Consider the following 20,190-nt stretch of genomic DNA (forward strand, 5'->3'; position numbering starts at 1 on the left):
TCGAAAATGCAGTTGTCGGTGCCGGGCAGGCACTGTGGTTCCTGTCCATGTTCCCTCGCAGGCCAGCGGGCCAACGGCTTCAGAGAGGCATCCCAGCTAGATGAATATGCAAATCCCAGGAGTAGTGGATGACGCACGTCTTCACTAAAGCGGAAACGAACCCTTGCCAAGACTCAAAATTGTTTGAATCTCCCAACGGGCAGGCATTGTGGCACATCGTTGCCGCGCCGTTTGATTGATTTCTACATGGCTGCAACTCGCCGGGCCATAAAGTGGGAAGGCTGATAAACGCCCCCTAAATCACAATTCGTTATCCCTTCTCGGCAGTTGACAGACCCATACACCTTGCGGCTCGCGTTATGCCGCTGATCTTTCCCTGTCCTGTCACTCGCGGGTCCTGAACAGCCCAGATTGAGGGTTCGTGTCTGGCAGGTGCCACTGCCTACTTATAGAGTTATCATCAAAGCAGCCGCCCAATAGCACGACATATTTGGGTCCTACGTCCCCAAACTCCCAGTCTAGCTATAGCTCCATTGCGGCAAAGCACATGGTTCACGGGGAGCCGGGGACGCGGGCGGCCCACATGCTCATCACATATCGAGTGGGCTTCAAGGCTCGAGAGACATTAGGCTCTTCTGCATTAGGTAAGACTGTCCAAGCAACGCCAACGAGGCTACATACTATACCCATGCGCAACAGCCAAGTCTCCACCGCCAGTGACGGGGATTCTTCGTCGAGTTCTGAATAGATTCAGCTTCCCAGGTAAAAACCCCTTGTGTCTTTGCAATTACAATAGGGCCCATTGGGGACGCCGCGGCAAGTGCCGATAACAGAGGCCATGTATACACAGGGTGCAATTGGGCGGGGCCGAGTATATGCTATTGCTAATCTTATAGGTTTTCGTTTGCTTCTGGTTTTTCTGAAGGGCTTGTTGCCACTTACATCAAGAAGAAATTTACACATGTTGTCAGGCAATAAGGGTACTAACAGGGGACATTTGTTGAGGTGAGATGAGGCTCGATATCTGATCCACCACCCGACTTGGGAGTTGACTCAAGACAAGTGGTTTCTCCATTCCATCTCTGCTACCCGGGCTGTCGGTATCATACGGGGCAACCAGGTCGCCGCTCTCTAGTTGGATGAGAAATGCAAACACAGACGCTGCTTGCTGTTCATCCCCAGTACTCGGCCATCCAGTGGTCTGTATGCATTTACTTGGTAGAGTTGGTGGGTAATCTGGGTCCATCTGTAAGTCGGAAAGTCTCCTGAGCTGTCGAAGGTCCTGTAAGATGCGGTGGCAGAAATTGGATGGCGATGCCTGGACGCTGTAAGGTAGCGACCGGGTAAACCCCGACAACTTTGCCGCCGGATTCCTGTGTTACAATGGATGCTGGTTTGAATGGACTTCATGTAGTAAAATTGTAAATGTAAGGACGAAGTCTGATAGGTCCGCCCTCTAACGAGTCCACAAACGACACGTTCCGTCCGTTTCCGCCTCTCCTTCCTCTTTCTTCAATACCGCTTCATGGACGGCCTAATCATCTCCCGATAATCGCGCGCGCGCATGACCTCTCCAACCTTTGTGCGAGCCTGCATCTGACATGCAGAGGCGGCGCCGATTGACAGCTGCGGACAGCATGGCATCCCCTCGCTATCGCAGACCGGCCAAACAAGGTGAACCCTGCCTGGCAGCATTCTGGACCCAAACCAAAAACAAAAGGAGACGCCAGGCAAACAAGTAAGCAAATCCAAAGGTGGGGGATTATCGCTGTCTTGAGGGGATCTGCATAGCTAGACGAAACTTTGATATAGGGAAAGTAATATACGCATACAAACACACACACCCCCTTTGGCACAAACCATAAGGCAAAGCCCGGAGTTGATGGCCGGAAGTGTGCCATGTCATTTCGAGAACGTATTAGATGTGAGCAGCAAACCTGCGACTGCGAACCCGAACGAGTCAGACCCCCTAGGCAGATGCCACACGCATTTGGGGATGCACTCGGAGGAGGAGGAAGCTGATTGGGCAAAAACACTTGGGATGACCGTCATGCCTCAATGAAGAAGAAGCCATGGCAGAGGATAGGCTTGGCCGCTACCAACTATTCAGCTGAGGGTTTTCGGGAGAGTTAGACAAGGGATCGCATCGCGTTGAGCAAAGATGACGCATGAATCGACTTGAAACCCCAGTCAAGCGGCGTTGAGAGGGGGAACGAAGGAGCGAATAAGGGCGACGGAGGCTTGTCAGCAGCATCAGCCTTACGAGATACCAAAATCACACCCTTCCCTCCAGCGACGTCTCTTTGGACGCCATCTTCAGCATCTTACACAAGGGACACGTCAGACATGATCAAGCCCAGCCATATCAGATGCGTCTATAGAATCACATATCGGACCGAAAACCCTCACCTCCTCGCTGCTTCGTGGCGATGAGGCAAAGCCAGCCCAATCAACGTAGCATCGAACATTGACCGACTGACTGCTGCACTCGCTTGCATGCCTGATTCTTACCGTGGCTTGGCCTCATATCTCACCCCGTTGATTATATGGGTCAGATCCGACCCAGACGAGCGGGCGAATGAATGCGTGTGACATGAGAGGCCGCGTACAGACCGGAGTTCAGTATCAGCGGTATATTCGGTATCAGTCATTGCCATTGGGCGGTGAGCAATGCCCGGCATCCCCTATAGTTGTCTTGTGCGACATGAGAATGTTGGTAATCATGATACAGCCATTCTATAGATAGCAGTCTCCACCGGCGGGAATACCATTATGCATGGCTTCCTCGTGGCATGACTGATGACTAGGGCCTCGATACCAATTTCTCTCTGTATATCGACACGCCCCCGGCGACGACGAGTACCGGCTACATGAGCTGATGTCCATCTCGCCATCTCAGTAACTCGATAACATCATAAAGTGCATCCATTCCACAGCTGACCCGCAGCGACAGCGAGATGGGTCGCGATGTATTGTACAGCGGCAGTTGAACGGCATCCATGCTGAAACGGCCATGGGATGTGCCCGGGGTGGTCCTGGATTGCAGGCGGCCTGTCCCAGGGGTTGTTGTTAGGAAGCTCCATTGGCAACGAAATCAAACACACCTGACGGCAAAGTAAATATCCTGTATGGAGAAGGCCGTCTTGGGCGAGTTGCTGTTTGTCATATAGACAGACAGGCAGACAGGCTAGTGGTGTTCTATGGCAGGGGGGTAACTCAGTATCAGTCTACTGCCTGTTTTCCCCCCCGGATCGTTCAAGTCCGTAAAGCCGATAGTCGGTACGCCCACTGTGCGCGGTTAACTCAGGACGCGTCCTTTCTCGAGGTGCTGCACAGGACCTCATCCAAAGGCGGTGCGTAGCATGGGAGGGCGATTACTCACGGTCGTACGATGACCGATTCTCACCACGTCTCTTTGCGTGGAGAGGCCGGCCAATGGGAAGCTCCAGACGTCCCCAGACCTTCTTGCTTACGGTTTAGTGTGCGACTGCAGCTACGACGGAGTGGGAAAGAATGGTGCTATAGAGTGTTACACAAAGCGGTCGAACCATTCCATTGGTAGAAGGAGAGGTCAATACTTGATGTTACCGCCAGGCCCTCTTTGCCTGCCTTGACTTTCACTGCCCGATTACCCGTTTCCGTGGCGCTGGGTGCCCTCGTAAGGCAAGGGTTGCAGTCGATGGGGAAAAGGGAAAAGAGGGGGACGATAACGGGTTGGTATTATGGAGCGACGTTGTAACGTTCCTTTGCCGCTTCGGAACAACAAACCAATAATTCGTGTTACGGGGTAACCGACGGGCTGCGAGGACTGCTTCTCAGGGTGGCTGAGGTGTTGGCATAATGGAGCGATTGGGATATGCTTTTGGACGAAGCAGTCGCCAGATATGCACTGGTGCCATTCAGGTTGCAGATCTTCCAGCCATTTCTGTCTCGTATGCCGTTGTGATTGGATATATTGATGTTTCCCATCCTGAACATCGTACAGTTGAAATGCGTCGCGGGTACCCTACTCGAAGCATCGGCGGCCAAAATGGCATTCGAGAACATGCTGTCGAAGCCAGCCGCCTCGTTATGATACCGAGGAGGGTACTCGCTGTTGCCCTTGGTGATGTGCTTAGAGATGTCGGCACGCTTGCTACAGACGCCCAAGAAGACGAATTCGCCAAAAGTGAAGTTGCCAGTCGGGCAGCTGACGGACGTGTCGATCTTTCGTGTTTGCATTTTGATCTGGAATCCGTTGTATACCGAGGCTGCCATGCCAAAGTCGGGTTGGGATACAGGCTGGGGCCATTGGGGACATTAAATTCACCCGTCCCGAGTCCAATCTCACACATAGACCAGTGAGAGAGCCTGGAGACTTGGATAACCACTGCCAAAAACGTCATATTGTGTGATAATAGTCTGCAGAAACCGTCGGTACTCGTTTGTGCGTATACATATAGGGGCGAGTATACCGTAACCATATAGACCCAAGCAGCTTGAAGCTACCCCAGAGCCCCTTGCTAGCCTGATAAAAGCGCACGAATACGAGAAGACTGTCCTGGCCTCGTCGATACCAATTCCATCTGGTTTGTGCGACGCAAGAGCTGACAGCAAAGGCCAGCGTTGTCTTGGAAATGGCGGCCAGGATGGAGACAACGGTGTTGGGCCCAGGGAAGTAGCCGTCTCAGCTGTCAAGGTTACTGCCACTGATCTTGTAGAGCATCCCCGCCGTGACCACAAGTAAGAGGATGCCTACTGCGAGCAGGAGGAGCTCCCATTTCCAATCAGCCCAGTAGCCCCTGACTGGCCGCCGGCGGGAATGGACAGAGTGTTCCTTGGTCGAGGAGGGTGGCACCATATAGTCGGCCCTCGATAATGAGTCCAGGTGAGCGATGGGCTGGTAGATTGCGTCTACTTGCATCCTGAGCATCCTGAGATCTTGAGGGACGAAGCAAGCGAAGCAAGTGAAGCCTGCCATTTATGGAACAATCTCAGCTTTCAGACGAAGTACCGACAGACTTTGGATTTAGGTAGGGAATACATTTCCCAAACCTCTAATACACATGTCATTGGGGGCTGCTGTCCAACGAGGAGTTCTTGATTGCTTGGTGTGGCCGTAAATCGCTTCTCAGTCCCAACAGAAGCACACCTGGGGGCGGCGCAGCCTTGTTCATGATTTTTGTTGTATTTGTCCTCCGATATTCGAGGAAGTCGCATAAATGCGTCGCAGCTTGGGAAATATGCTATCTAGGTATCTATCTACTATGAGCGAAGCAGTTAATCACCACTTTTCTTTTTCCACTGCCACGCTCGATCCAGGCATTATCATCATTTTGCCTGCCCCATGATTATCGTTCCATGTTTGTCATCACTCTTTCTTCCCTCATTAGAATCAGCGTCAAGTGCTTGATCCCCTTTGACAGTTCCCCCTTTTTCACGTCGCATGGTATTCCTTCTCCAATGAAGCACTGCGGCACTCACTACGTCCAACTGACTGGGCACTGCAGTGGCCAGCCAGCGTTATTGCTAGCCTGGTATGCCATGGTCCAACGCTCTTTCGCAGACAAACTTCGAGGTCCAAACAACTCCGATAACTCCCAAGACGACATATGGAAGCCATCCCCCGTCTGGAATGGAGGCCTGAGCCTCCGCCAGGATATGCAGGGACGATCAAAAACAATTGCGGCGTAGGGCGCGTAGAAGTGCTAGCGTGCAATAGCAGTCGATTTGATGTCGCAGGTTGCGACAGGTTATGACCGCTCTTGCAAGCCCATAGGTTGAGTAATTCACAATCATTGCTAAGCGCTCCCCTATATAGCAAAGTTGGTCCGGAGGGTTTGCTGATCCTCAGGCTGCATTTGGTTTACGAATGTCTCAAATTGAGGGATTAGTTGGCGGTAGAGACCGATCACCTAGTGCTGAGTTAGTATTGCTGTGATTCCAATGTATACTGGAGACGCGGTGTTTACCTTTTGGAAATCTTCGCTTAATCCGGTCTTTGTGTCACTCCGCAGCTTGATTTCTCTATAGCGGGCGATGGAAGTGAAGAAGTGGAGCAGAGACTTCTCCATGGCCATCGGGTTCTGTTCCACAATGACACAGAAACCCCGGAAAGCCGTTGCTTTCTCGTCTGAAGGATCAACCTCGTCCATCGATGTCAAGAACTCCTCTGCGAAAGAGGAAAGCTGCGGTGCCAGTTGCGCGCTGTTGCCTAGGCCAAGACGCCCCAAGGCGATCGCTGCGTTTTCAATGACGCTCTTAGGGATACCGGGGTTTGTCATGGTCTCAAGGAAGCGTTGGAATAGCTCAGGCACGTAAGGCGCCATGCCCTCCCTATGTTGGATAGCGATCTCGCCAGCCGACCAGCACGCGTTGTTGACGACGCTGAAACCACTGTCGATCTCTTCGTCCAAAATACTGTCCAGATCCAGCTGCTTCAACAAAATCGGGAAGACGTTGCCCAGAGAGCTCTGAAGCTCTCCGAACACGTACTTAGCACAGTCTCCTAGCAGAGCATAGGCTGACTGTCTAACCTCATCCGCAGGATCTTCCAAGCAGAAGGTCAACAACTCGAAGAATGGTAATTGTGACTCCCTAACCAGCTGAGCGGACTTCTGCTTTTCAAGGGCTTGGATGATCGCACTAAGAAGATCAAGACTAGTAACCAAGAAATCCTTATCAGGGGCATCCAGAGCTGGGTTGTTCGCAAGTTGCATGGACGCCTCCAGGTTCTGGTGGATGATGTTGACACATCTGCTGAATATGGGTTGCGCGAACGGGGTGAATGAGTCATTCAATGCCATGGACACGTACGAGAGGCATTCAAGCAACGGGAAGAGCTCTCTCGAATCGTCAGCAACTTTCTGCCAACGATCAATGAGGGCCGGCATGAGTTGGTTGACAAGGTCCGGACGGGCCAATGCGGGTCCGATGGCCTCTGCCAGTGTCTGGACACAGTCGTAGAGGATGTAGATGTTCCTGTCCTTATATTTACCGAAACAGCTTACAAATTGCTGAATGATCGGTAAGCTGTAGGGCTCGAGGCTCTTGCCGGCCTTCTCTTCGAGGTTAGCAAAGGCTGACGCGCCGGCTTCCTGGACTTTCTTGTTCTTGTCCAGCATCTTCATGAGAATGCCCTCCATCATGGGCTCGAAGAAAGCTTGCTTCTGGCTGGGGTCTGATAATTGAGCAGCCCAGGCAGAGTACCGCCCAAGTGTCCAACAAGTGATTTGCCGAACAACGGGCTCGGTGTCGTTGAGTAGAGTGATGAGGTACGGCACCAACTCAGGCAGATGCGGTGTGACCACATCAATGCATCCATCGGCTACAGCACCAAGGGCGAGCACGGCAGCTTCTCGGTGGGGCCAATCCTCGTGCTTCAGGTGCTTTGTCAGGTAGGGGAGAATGGACTCGAAAACCGGGGCACGGAAGTCTCGAGCAAACACGTCCAGTGCAGCGGCCGAGCACTTGCGCAGTGTCCATCGTTCATCGGGGTTGACGTCGTCGCCGTCGTCAAGATCCTCCAACTCACCCTCCTCGAGGTCGTCATCCATACTCGCAAGTTTCTCGTACGCATTTCCATTCTGGGTTGGATCCACCGACTCGCCGTTTGCCAATCTGGCGGCATTCTTCTTTGCAAATTGAGGTTTAATATCTTCCGCGCGATCATCCTCATCCTCATCATCCGACGCTCCACCAAGCATGGCAATGTCTTCGGGGCTGTACACCATGCACTGTAGCAGAACAGGGATGATCTTGGAGATGTAAGGTGTCAGCGACTGCCACAGGTGCTCGTGCTCCCCAACGGCCAGCCAGAATTCTGCAGCATCGCAAGCCAGCTCCTCGTCCTCGCTCTGCTGCTGAGTAATAATATAGTCGACCAAGCCAGACAAATGAGGCTGCAGCTTGTCCGGCCGGGTCTCCACCAGCTGGACGAAAGCACGGCAAACTTGACGGCGGACGTCAGTGTTCTGGTCACTGGCGAGTGTGAATAGATGTTGAAGTAGGTCGTCGATAGAGTTAAGCATGGCTTGTGACTTCCTCGGGGTAAAGACGTTGATGGCCGTCAGCGCCTGCGCGCGGACCTTGGGCAGGGAGCTCTTAGTAGCCTGGATTAACTTGGGCAGGATGAAATTCAGCGGGCGCTGACCATTGAGTTCCCGCTCCAGCATTTTGGTATTGTCTTCACAGATTTTCGCCATGGTCAGCATGGCGCCCTCTTGCGCCTCGGTTGAGTACTGGTTGGTCTCATTCCCAATCATCTCGAGCAACTTCGGCAGCAACTCAGGCCAGCTCATGAGACCACCGCGACGTATCAATTCGGTAGCGATATTTCCGGCATAGTTGCGCATTTGCGAGTTGGGATCTTCTAGGATCATGGTGATGCCTCGTTTAATGGGGGTCAAGTTGGACTCGGGGATTTGCTTGAAGCCCGTCTTGACGTTGTTCTTCAGCATGATAGCTGCGGAAGAGCGGATCAAGTGTAGATCCTCGACGGTACATTGGAGGCCAGCCGGGGGCGTTGTGCTCGAGAACAGGTAGATCAGATAGTTGTTAATGTCGGGCGAGGACTTCGCTTGCGCCAGCATCTGATTGGGGGCCTCAAATCAGTATAAAGTACACAGATATAACCACAATTTTTGGCCTCTTGCGAATTGCTTCCACGGCTCGTGAGAAGGATGTATACTGACCAATTCGGCCTGCTTCTGCGCAGCCTTGTCGAAGCCGCTCAGGGAGTCCTTGAGGCATGCTGCAAGCTGGCCCAAGGACTCGGGAGCGGGTTGCCAGTCCGATGCCATATTGTGTGGTGATGGCGGGGGCGGGACGGAGCGTGCGGTTGGAGATGATGCGCTCAGCCCTATATCAATAGGAAACGGCTGGTTGCTTTGAATAAGTAGACCGCAGCCCACCGGGGCGTAGTTGCGACTCTTCGCTCGACCGTAGAACAACTTCAAAGAGGGGACCTTGAAGTCAAGTGGTGAGAATGTGTGAGAAGTAGGAGAGGGGCAGAGATGTCAAGCACTGCTAGCCGCAACCTAAAAAAGATATGAGTGAGGGTTGCCAGGATGAGATGAGATCAATTCGCTTTTCTCCACTAGCAAGCAGCAGGTTGGCAGAATTGGGGGGGTCTAAAGGTGGTGTGGTATGTGGACGGCAATGCAGGGTATGTACCTTTTTGTTGTTGTTTCAATGGTACCTATATCGAATGGCCCAGACCGGTGTGAAGGAAGCCGATGACAGCTCGGCCTCAAAGGCGTTGAAGAATTATAGTAAGTCAAAATATAAGGGGTGGAATCTGCTATGTGAAGGAGATAGGGATTCCTCCACGTTGGTATTGGTGAGGTGATGGGGAGGGGTGTTGCTGGGTGTGTGCTTTCCTTCCTCAGTGCTGCTTGCTTCGACCAAGGCAAGCTGGGCCCTTTTTTTCTCTTCAACCGGTGCTGGTTGGACGTTGTAGGGTGGCCCTCACAACAGTGGGGTAAATGGGTAATGGGATTTTGCTTGGAAGGGTCAAAAGTGGATATCAAATCAAGAAGCCGTGAAGAAAGCTGGGAGAGGAGAGAGAGGGAGTTCTGGAGTTGGAGGGAGCTCACTCTCACACACTCTCTCCGACTGTCAGAGGGGAGAGGAGGGGGGAGGGAGAGGTGAAGGAAACAAGGCCCACTGCTGGTGGTGGGATGTGGTTGCATGTGGGATCTGATAACCTAGTGGCAGCAGCCCCTCCATTTCCCTCTACTAATACATACAATCAGCTCCCATCAAGAACCGTAGCATCCAAGAGCCATCTGATCATTGTATGTGTGTGTATGTCCATGTAAATGTATTGGCTGTGTTGATATAAACCGAATCATTGCAAAAGCTTGTCGGAACTTTTGCCTTGTTTTTCCCGCTCTCCGAAGTGTCTTCCAGGCCAATCACACGGCCAGTAAAGAGAGCCAAAGGGTTTCTTGTTCCAGGGCATCCATCTCCCTTCACCACACCTGATGGGCTGATGGCAAGCATGATGAGTTGACACATGACAATCTCATACATACATTGCACACGCACTACGCGCACGCACACACACACGCACACACACACTTATGCCTTTGCCCATTTCTTCCTCCCTGGTGACGGACGGACCTCGCAAGTGAGAGCAAGTGGGTAGGTTCAAAGCCTGGTTCCATGGTTGGCGTAGGAAAGCAAAAGGTACCTCCTTCATACCTACTGCTACATACACCCATTCGTAATCGTCGGTTCATAACCCACCACTAAGCCCAGTCAGGGGACACCAACCCTTTTGTGCACCCTCAAGCTTGGCTGCACACGAAACATTGACGACAGTTGTGTAAGTGCATTGTACTGCTGTTCTGCAGTGCGCGCACTTGCCGGCTGGCTTGGAGGCCCAACTCGATTGATAGAGAGCTCCCTCCTATCAATTTTCTGCCGACTTCTTCATCCCCAATGCTACCACTTGCTGCACTGAAATGATGAAAATAGCTGCAGATTTCTCTATTTCTTCCTCGCGATTGACGTTCGTGAAACTCTCCAACATCGGATGGCCTTCCTCTTCTCCGTTGCTCTGGTTTTGTGAACATTCCGAAAAGACAAGGCAATGGGAAAGGCATCGAGTCAGGTTTCGCACCCTTGGGGCTCATGGCAGCCCAATCAATCACCTGGGATCATTTCTGTGCAAGGGTTATCGATTGCGTCAAGGTATATGGTACAGTAAGTGCAGTGAATCAAACCAGGGGTTTCTGATGAATAGTAAGTAGGAGGGTATCATTCACTTTCAGAATCTGGATCATACATCACAACTGCCCATGTTCCGACCAGCAAACAAACAACAACCGCAACAATTTCGCCTCGCTTCCACGATACGAAATGGCATGACCGCGCCAACTTGTCTGCAAGTATTCTAGCTCAGGGAAGAACCCGAGATGAGATGCGGACACTAGGGGTATCTCATTCAAAATCTGGAATGGACTGTTTGCTTCTATCTGGTGAATTTAGGCTCAGTTGCCTGCGACAGTACCCGGCGTTGGAGCCTGCCAATTGACTATGATGGTATGTCGCTGGTATAACATCACACAGCAACCCGGAACACACTGGCTGCAGATCATTGCGTCCAAAAGCCTCATCTTCCAAGAGGCTCACTTGTTATGTGCACGTACACTATGGGACCCCGTACCGACATCGCTGATTTCCATGCATTATGCACCGTGAAGTATTGCTGAAGCCACCTTTTGACGTGTGTGTTGTGCGACTCGGCCATCTGAATAGGAGAATAGTTTTCCCCAACGGTTTCCTCGAAACTGCCCTGCAGGTCGTCCAACGAAATGCAGCTTGCCTTCTTCTGAGCCACCCTCCTACACGTGAGCAAGGTCCCTCATGCGCACACCCGGATCTGCTCGGCAGCTCGGGATACGACGTTGGCATGCCTTGGGCGAGAGGCGACTGTCACTGTGGCAGCTCAGAGTCACCAGCCTCGACCAAAGACCAGCTGGGGGAGTGAAGCATGCCAGTGCTTGGATTTATGGTATCGATTGATGATACTAAAACTGGTCGGCTTGTGACCCCTGAGCTCTCTTGATGTGGTGACTCTGATACAATAGGATAGATATCATGTACTTTTCCTGGTTTAGGCGTTGGTTGTGCCGTTTGGGGCATCGCTAGCGCCTGGTGTGAGATGGCGAAGCTTGACGTTGGCAACCTCGAGGACCTTCTTGAAAGCCTCCATCTCTTCCTCGAATGTGCCACCAAGCCCGGTACTGACGAGACTGACAGAATTGGACACATAGACATGCATCTGGGTCTTCTTGACTAGTATCTTGGCCAGGCGAGTAGTAAAATCGATGGTGGGCTCCTCATGATAGATGGGCGTGGACAGAGGCACGTCCGGGTTGAACCTCTGGTGTGGTTGTTAATCTCATGCCATCGATATGCTCAATTTGGTTTGACTCACATCGGGCAGGGCATAGACGAACGATCCCATAGGTGCTGGCGCAGCGGGCTCATCAACGGCGACCGTTGTGAGATGCATGATGATGACCTTGGGCTTGGTGATCAGCCGCATATGGATTCTCGTATCCATCGACCGAGGAAGGGGGAAGGACACCTGCTCATCCATGGCCTCTGAATGGGGTATCTGATATGCTGTTGTAAGAAGAGCCTGCAAGGTAGGTGAGGTAGGAGGTAGACAACATGTAAGCTGAAGTAGAGTATCGATATCGCCCATACAGATCGCCGTCGGTGGCCCGTGCGCCCATAGAGAGAGAGTGGGAGAGAGTGAGAGAGAAAGCATGATTGCAATTGACCCCTCCATCTTCCAGCTTCCATTGATGCGCGATCTACCCCACTGCCTGCCACATAAGTCAGAGCTAATAATACCTTGGTTGAGGACACCAGATATCAGCAACCGGCAACTTATTGAAAACATCAAATGCCGCCTTGTTTCAACTTCGATATATGATGGCCGACGGTCAGACCATCAAGGATGAGGGAGACGACACCCAATGGAATGGGGTCGAGGACACAGTCGAGGACCCCGAGGAACTCAAGGTTATCTTCCAGGCCCTGGACTCTTTTTCGTAAGTAAGGAGCATGCTGATCTGATCTGGTCCAACTCGTCTATCTGTTGTTACCTTGGGTCAAGGTCAGTCACCATATTATCGAGTGTTTGCCCGTTCTTTTGTTTCACGGCCTCTATGATGTACTTGACGCAAATATCGAGGCTCTCTACACCCGTTCCTTGTACTATATCTTTTTATCGTCCCCCATCAGCCTCACAACGTACTTCACCCCCCGTAAGACACCCGCAACAGCCCCGTTCAGCCACTGACAAATCCATAGCCAGTATGCCAAGACCTCTCACCTTAACTGCACTCACCTGCGGCGACGGGCTTTTTATGCCATGCCGCAAGCTCAATGGCAGATGCTAGCAAAACCCCCTTTCTCCTATCTGGAGACGTTGGATCGTACAGATGCTGCCATCGATAGCAATGCAAGCCTGGCCCGTGCCATTGTCCAGTACGGCCTGGAGTCTTTAGGAGTGTCCAACCCATCCACAGGTGGCGCGGAGGAGAATCAAATGATGATTCCCAAGGAGTGGATAGGCGTAGCAAAACCCAGTGAGTCACGACGAGGATGGCGACTTCTTGATTTGTTTTATATCGTGCTGGGGCTGCATAACCCCGTTATCCGTGACGGTGTTCCCCAGGAACCAATTATTGTTTGAGCTTGCTGGTCTTCGTGGACGCTGACCAAGTTGCCTTAGATGACACGGATAAGGCCAGAAGCACCATCCGTCAGTTTTACCGCGATTGGTCGGCCGAGGGAGCCGCGGAGCGAAACGTCTGCAACGACCGTGTGTTCCGCGCCCTGGATGCTGAGAAGGTGCGACAACCAGATCGCACCGAGCCCTGGAAGGTTCTTGTGCCTGGCGCTGGCCTGGGCCGCTTAGTGTTCGACCTGTGCCACAAGGGCTACCTTAGCGAGGGCAACGAAATATCGTATCACTCGCTCCTCGCTTCATCCTATATCCTCAACCACGCGAAGGAGGCCGGCCAGCACACTATCCACCCATGGATACACACATTTTCCAACCATCGCAATCGCGAGCAACAGTTTCAGAGCTACAAGATCCCGGACATCCAACCCCAGCAGACCTTGGCTCAGGCGGAGGGTATTGGCGCGATGCAGATGTGCGCCGCAGACTTCCTGTGCTTGTATGGCGATGCCGAGCATGAGAACGCTTATGACGCCGTGGCTGCCATCTTCTTCCTGGACACGGCACCCAACTTAATACGCTACCTCGATGTGATTCGGCACTGTCTGAAGCCGGGAGGCATTCTGATCCACGTCGGACCGCTTTTGTGGCACTGGGAGAACAACATCGCTTCCAATAATGGCTACGACGGCGAGGATGATGACAGCAGTGGTCGCGGTATCGCCGAACCGGGAAGCTTCGAGTTTACGGCCGACGAGGTCGTGGCTTTGGTGAAGGAGATGGGGTTCACCATTGATAAGTACGAGGACAACATCAGAGCTCCATATGTGCAGGATGAACAGAGTATGCTGCAAACCGTATACTCTGCGATGCATTTTGTTGCGCGAAAGGTGTAATTGAGCCAGCCCTCATTGGAGGAATCAGGTTGATCACCCAGGGGCAATTTATGTGCGGCATCACACGCATCCTCTTGACTTAATCAGGCGATAGAGTCATTGGAATGACCAAGGAGTATATGGTGGATGATATTGACGACCCTGCATACATACACGGAGCTGGAATCAATTTTGGCATTACCCCGTCGCGGGGTACAATTTCCTCAACAGATGGCTGCTGGTGCCCTGATATATCTCGTTTAGAGGCTGGATTATGAATATGCGTACGCCTTATACTTGAAGTAATGATGCCAGCGGTTTCCAGGTGATGTCGCGCGGGTGCGAGTGTACTATTTTCCTTGTAGATCTCATCCATCTAGCACCGCTATGACCGAGTTATATACAAAATGACCCCCAATCCACGCTTACAGCTTAGCAGAAGGCTCATCGCCCGCCGCATCCGCCAACGAACCCCGGGCCCACATGGCGCCTCCGTCCAACTCGATAGCCGCGCCGTTGACGTGCGAGCCGGCGCGCGAGCTGAGATAGACGACGATGCCGGCGATATCCTCGGGGCGGCCGAGGCGCTTCATGGGGTTGCCCTGGGCGTGCTTCTCGACGCCGCCCGACATCTCGAGCAAGCCGTTGGCCATCTTGGTGGGGAAGAAGCCGGGGCAGATGGAGTTGACGGTGATGTGGCGGGGCCCCAGCTCGACGGCCAGGTTGCGGCCGAGGTGCAGCACGGCGGCCTTGGAGGCCGAGTAGCCGAACGTGGCCTGCTGGCCCAGGGTGCCGATGCCCAGGCCCGCGACCGAGGCCGTGATGAGCACGCGGCTGGGGTCCTCGACGCTGGCGCGCTTCTGCAGCAGCGGCGCGAACAGCCGGATCGTGTTGAAGACGGCCTTGACGTTGAGGTCCATGACCTTGGCGAACGCCGAGTCCGGGTGCGTGTCGAACTTCTCGCCCCACGTCGCGCCCGCGTTGGCGAACAGCACGTCGACGTGCGACGTGTGCTGCTGCACCTGCGACAGCAGCGACTCGATCCCGGCCATGGTCGCGCTGTCGGCCGGCACGCTGATGGCGCGGGCCCCGGGGCCAGGTTCGGCAGCTTGTTGAGCTGGGCGACGGCCTGTTCGCAGGCCTTGGCTTTGCGGGACGTGATGAAGACTTTGGAGGCGCCGGCTTGGAGGAAGCTGTTGTTTGATCCGACAGTGTCGCACGTTAGCACATCCGTGTCGCCAAGTAAACTACCGAGCTCCCTTACGGGGAGGAGCCAATTGCGTAAGCATTATTAGAGTAATGGGACAAACGTACGCTGATGCTGCGTTCAGGCCGAGGCCTCTGGATCCGCCGGTCACTACAATCACCTTATCCTTGAGGGAAAAGAGCGAGGGGAAATCGTGGAGAGCTGTTTCGTCGGCCATGTTGGGCGGCTTGGAATATATCAGATTGGAGTACACAGAGTCGCTCTGGGAGAAGCCGCGTCGCGATATGGATTCTGGATTGCAACAAGTACGGTGCAATCGGGCAATGCGAGATTTCAATTCGAGAGTGTCGAAGATTGCAGAAAATATGCCGGCCTGTCTCAAAGATGGCACGGGGATTCTTTTAACGTGCTGTGTCGGGTATGTTGCTGTTTTGGACAGGGTAATGCCGTCACCTCAGCTCCCTCGGAAACTAAGGGGAATCAGAGCGAGCTGGAGCCAAGATTAGCGGGCTTTGGGCTTAGTTGCGGGGAGATGCCGAGGTTGAACAGGGGGTTGTCAAGTCGCTAGAGCTTCCCCGGATTTCGATCCGCCAAGGGGGTGAGATAGACAGGCGATAGGCTTGAAGCACCAGATTGCTTGTTATTTATTCAATAATTCGGCGGGCTTTCGCTGTCAACGATCCCTTTTTCCGTCTATCTACTCATCATATCATATCTCGTCATCTACCCTCTTGGTTAGGTACATGACTTTCTAGTTATCAAACGTTCAGCGCCCTTGCCCGAGAAGAGCGCCGTTTTCTTTCTTTTTTCTTCTCTCTTTCCAAATCCATTCAGTGGCAACACGAAGACTCTCACTCCCTCACTATAGTTGATTGGAGACCACCCTGGGCATCATCCGTTGGCCTGCCGATACTTGACGGCCATCTTCAAAAAAACCACTCGTGCTGTTGTGTCGCTTCTTTTTCAGATGCAGCGACACCTTCTTAAGCTGATTGCGTGCCTTGGCACCTCCGCTTGGCTCGTCACCGCTGCCTCCTTCTGATGACGCCAGCGGTAGCGGCCCGGACTCTTCTTCTAACGTCTCGTTTTCGACATTGGTTTCCTATTCCATGTGCCGGCTGGGACTACGGGAGAGTCCACGCTTGGGAGGATCTCGAAGCAAGCTTTTGCTGGTCGCCTCATCGTAGCCCAAGATATGCATAAGATAGTATAGCCTGCGTGTTCTTGTCAGTGTCCATGTGAGAGATGATATGCCATAGTCAAAACTTACTTCTCGTCGTTCGCCTCCCTTTCCCGCACGTCTTCGAAGCGCTGCTGGCAGTCCGCCCAAGTCATTGCACGATGCTTGGGCGAGATCTTCTTAATCGTGTAATTGAAGCTGCCGGTCACGGGTCTGTGATCTGAAACCCGGACCTCGTGTCGCCGGTAATCAAGCTGTTTGATCCTGCCGCAGCCTCGATGAAGGAGGCGGTCACACCAAGCAGGAGAGCGCTTCTTCTCGCTGGTGTCATAGTTGTCGGTGCCAACGTCGTACTTGTAGGTTGGGGCGAATTGGATTGGCATCTCGTCAAAGGCACGGAGCCTGAAGCCCGGGTTGCGCCGCCGCGCCACAAGCAGCTGATCTCGGTCCAAGAGCTTGGCCAGGTTGTTGCTCTTAACAGCAGCCACGACTGTGTCTCGAGACATAGTGTCGATACGGTAATTTAGATCGCCATTGAGGAGGACGAGCTCGTGGTCGAGGACCATGGTTCCATCCCCACCTCCCATATAACTGTCGATGCGTACACTTGGGTCACGCTCGGCTGGTAAAGTGGTGCTTTCAACGATGGCCGAGATATCCGCGTGTCGAGCATTTGCTTGAGATTGTCCCGCTGCAAGATGGCAGTTGATAAAGCACATGGATGTGTCTTCAACCATGAAACGCACAATGATGGCCCCTTTGTTTCCGTGTAGTCCTCCCATACCGCGCTTGATATCGGCGCTGCTGAGGTTAGTTATGCGATCTCGTATGGTCGATCGCACAAAAATGCAAGTAAACAGCCCGACTAGTGTGGAGGTATGTAGTAGATGGTAAAGGCAATCCGGAGGCATATAGTCATCTAAACTCCTAATGAGGAAGTCACGCCAATCTCTGTATTGATGGCTCATCCGTTCTTGGTCTGTGACGGCGTCCTTTTTCTTCGACTTGAATAGGCGCTTTGCAGTCGCCGTCTTGTCCTCGAGATCGACCAATTCTTGGAATCCAAAAACAAGAATGTCTGGACAATCACTCGACTCTAGGAGATTTTTGATGAACGTGGAATCTTGCTCCGAGTACCGAAGACTACTGGGTGTCGAAGCCCCAGCGTTCCACGTCATGCACATTGTTCTAATATCTTGGAACTCGCAATACTGTGTATCAAGCGCTTTCATCTCGGTCTCAAGGAAGTCGTCTTGAAGCAAACCGTCCCAAGACCTGATCATATTGTCTGCGCCCAAGGATATTACTTGTAGCCGGTCGAGTCTGTAGAAGCTTGCTTGGTCTGCGTGGAGTTTGATCACCGGGTTGCCGTGGCCTAGCCATTCCTTTTTGACCACCCACGGTGATTTCTCAATATCGTATGCGCAAATCTTGCCAGTGTTGTAGCCAGCCCATAGCTGATTACCCACCCCAGCAAGGGCATTGATCTTCCAAGTGCTGATGTTGAGGACTCCGAGACACGAGAAGTCCTTTTGTGACCAAATGCTGACTTTCCCGTCGCTGTGGCCGAAATACACCTTGCCTGGCTGGGTTTTGATAGTAGCCCCTGAGCTCACCTCACCGGCGCCTTCCGCGATCATCGGCCGTACCAACACCTGGACCTGGCTTCTGTTGTCGAGCGAGGGTGCGAAGACGCGAATCTCTCTGCCAGTGGAATGCCAGAGCTCGTCGCCTACGACCATGGAAAATGTGTGCCCTTTCGGTAGTCTATAGGTTTGATGTGGTGGATTGTGGAGATTCGGCAGGCCGTCGCTGTCAGGACCCCAGACATGCAGTGTGCCAGTTTCATCCAACGTCCACATCTGGTTGAAATACCGGTAGATTCTGATGATCTCACATCGGCCGTGCGCGGTTGATTTGTTGCCAATGATTGCCGAAGTTGCTACGTCGGCCTCCATGATCTCGCCGATATTGTTACCGATCCATACCCTGGAGCCCTCCTTATCCACGTGAAGTCCACACTTGAAGGCCACCGCCGTAGCTTTCACCCCTTCTCCGTGAGCAAAGCTCATCAGCAGTTCACCATCCAGGAGGCTCCACACTCGTGTGAGCTGTCCACTGGTGCAGACATATTGTCCACACACGTCGAACATTCGACTATCATATTTGGTGTAAACCTCGTGGACGCCCTTTTTAGTGAACGGGGGCCGCCGGTTAACATTCGAAGAATCAGGGTACGCCGTCGTGGCCTGGGCCGATGAAGCTGTAGGTCCAGCATTGTGCGTTTCGGCATGATGATTATGACGACTCCTGTCAGCGACGGTGTTCATCCTCCGAGGAAACTCGCGGAATTCTGCAGGCGCTCTGTCAGATGTCCGATCCACCGTCATCGACCTCCCATGGGTACGAGTTGGCGGTGGCGCGAACTGGGTCGTTGGGTTTGACGAAACGCGCTTTCCCTGCGAAGATGTCGCAGTGACTTCTGGTGTTAATGTCGTCGGAGGGATACCATTGCGAGGAGGGCGCGGGGGTGGTTTCATGGAGTTCGTCGCTGGTATACGTGGGTGCTGTGGGTCGAGGATTGTTTGGGGGCGCGAGGGGAGAGCGGGCGGATGCGGCTCCGGAGTAATAGCTGCTGCGGCTTTCCCAGGCACGACACCCTCGTGAACGGCTCGCTTGGCAGCGAGTGAAGGATGGACAGGTGGCGGGTCGAAGTGCAGCGGCAGCGTATTCGTCCTGGCAAGGGAGCCTGGCTTTAGGCCCGATGGTCGAGCTGGAGGCCGGCTCGGAAGCTCAGGGGGTTGATCACGCTCCGGGCTACTTGGCGGGCTATTAAATGGCGACCTTTCCGCAGCTAGATTAGGGATTCCTGCCGATCTCTGGCCATTCTCCAGATACTGTGATAGACGATTACTGGGTTTCTCAGCCCGGTTAATCGGCGGAGGGACTGGCGGCGCTGGTTTCGTCTCGCGCTCTTTCCTAAGTTCGACAGACCGTCGCGGCGGTGGAGGCGATGGGGGTTGAGAGGATGGACCTAGTCTCGGGGAGAGGCGAGGTTCGAGAGAAGGAGTATGGGGTCGGCTAGCAATTTGGAAGTTTCGGGGGGCTAGGAACCGTCGGCGTTGCTGGAGACTTGGTAGGATCCAAAGAAAGCTGGTTATTCCCTCCTGCCGCAGACACTGGGCTGAAAATCCTTCCCTTGGGAGGTGACTGCGGAGGGTCTATCAAGACAGAGGGCGGCGGTTTGATCGGCCTGGGGCTCAAGGGGGAGGGAGCCCCCAAACGGCCAGTCTCCGACTCTCCTCCTGCTTTCGGTATTTGCAGGTTTGCAGGTTTCGCTGGCGGTTTAGGCTCGTTTTGCGCAGCAGGTGTAGTCCGGACTGGTCTTGTATCGGGCACTGGAGGAGGCTTCGGGGAGGGCGATAGATTTCGAGGTGGTGGAGGAGTCGCGGCGGTGACGGGAGCGGTGGCGGCATCGGTAGCGGTAGCTGGAGCTGGAGCTGCAGAGTCGTTGGGCTTGTTCATGTTCTCCCATTGCGCCCGTAGCGAGGAGACCGGCTTCAAAGACGTGCCGTCAGGCCCGTCGCCGGTCTGTGACTCCATGGTAGCGAGAGTGGGATATATTTCGTTAGGCCTGGCTTCGATCCGCGGGGCATTTCGTGCCCAGGTTGCTGGACATCCACCCCCTGTTATGGAAGGCCTTCAGTTCATCTGTGCAAAGAGCGAGCGACCACACAAG

The 20,190-nt window shown here is 53.4% G+C and overlaps 6 protein-coding genes across 6 annotated transcripts; 1 reads left to right on the plus strand and 5 right to left on the minus strand.

Moving 5' to 3' along the window:
• Nucleotides 1-3,780: 3,780 nt before the first annotated feature.
• PG998_006944 (uncharacterized protein) lies at nucleotides 3,781-4,221 on the minus strand (the record flags this gene model as incomplete). The annotated part of the gene is made up of 1 exon (XM_066873760.1): nucleotides 3,781-4,221. One exon carries the CDS (start codon nucleotides 4,219-4,221, stop codon nucleotides 3,781-3,783), a length of 441 nt encoding a protein of 146 aa, XP_066729705.1.
• Nucleotides 4,222-5,792: 1,571 nt separating this feature from the next.
• Nucleotides 5,793-8,780, minus strand: PG998_006945 (uncharacterized protein; the record flags this gene model as incomplete). The annotated part of the gene is made up of 3 exons (XM_066873761.1): nucleotides 5,793-5,894; nucleotides 5,952-8,570; nucleotides 8,673-8,780. 3 exons carry the CDS (start codon nucleotides 8,778-8,780, stop codon nucleotides 5,793-5,795), a joined length of 2,829 nt encoding a protein of 942 aa, XP_066729706.1.
• Nucleotides 8,781-11,602: 2,822 nt separating this feature from the next.
• On the minus strand, nucleotides 11,603-12,037 carry PG998_006946 (uncharacterized protein; the record flags this gene model as incomplete). Its single annotated transcript, XM_066873762.1, has 2 exons — nucleotides 11,603-11,872; nucleotides 11,927-12,037. 2 exons carry the CDS (start codon nucleotides 12,035-12,037, stop codon nucleotides 11,603-11,605), a joined length of 381 nt encoding a protein of 126 aa, XP_066729707.1.
• Nucleotides 12,038-12,432: 395 nt separating this feature from the next.
• Nucleotides 12,433-14,085, plus strand: PG998_006947 (uncharacterized protein; the record flags this gene model as incomplete). Its single annotated transcript, XM_066873763.1, has 3 exons — nucleotides 12,433-12,551; nucleotides 12,814-13,091; nucleotides 13,181-14,085. The coding sequence occupies 3 exons, from the start codon at nucleotides 12,433-12,435 to the stop codon at nucleotides 14,083-14,085; spliced, it is 1,302 nt and encodes a 433-aa protein (XP_066729708.1).
• Nucleotides 14,086-14,489: 404 nt separating this feature from the next.
• Nucleotides 14,490-15,488, minus strand: PG998_006948 (oxidoreductase; the record flags this gene model as incomplete). The annotated part of the gene is made up of 2 exons (XM_066873764.1): nucleotides 14,490-15,231; nucleotides 15,379-15,488. 2 exons carry the CDS (start codon nucleotides 15,486-15,488, stop codon nucleotides 14,490-14,492), a joined length of 852 nt encoding a protein of 283 aa, XP_066729709.1.
• Nucleotides 15,489-16,373: 885 nt separating this feature from the next.
• On the minus strand, nucleotides 16,374-20,054 carry PG998_006949 (endonuclease/Exonuclease/phosphatase; the record flags this gene model as incomplete). Its single annotated transcript, XM_066873765.1, has 3 exons — nucleotides 16,374-16,485; nucleotides 16,542-19,576; nucleotides 19,632-20,054. The coding sequence occupies 3 exons, from the start codon at nucleotides 20,052-20,054 to the stop codon at nucleotides 16,374-16,376; spliced, it is 3,570 nt and encodes a 1,189-aa protein (XP_066729710.1).
• Nucleotides 20,055-20,190: the final 136 nt, after the last annotated feature.

The sequence above is a fragment of the Apiospora kogelbergensis genome (assembly GCF_038363985.1).
Source record: "Apiospora kogelbergensis strain CBS 113332 chromosome Unknown utg000005l_segment0_segment0, whole genome shotgun sequence".
In the NCBI taxonomy this organism is placed as follows: Eukaryota; Fungi; Ascomycota; class Sordariomycetes; order Amphisphaeriales; family Apiosporaceae; genus Apiospora; species Apiospora kogelbergensis.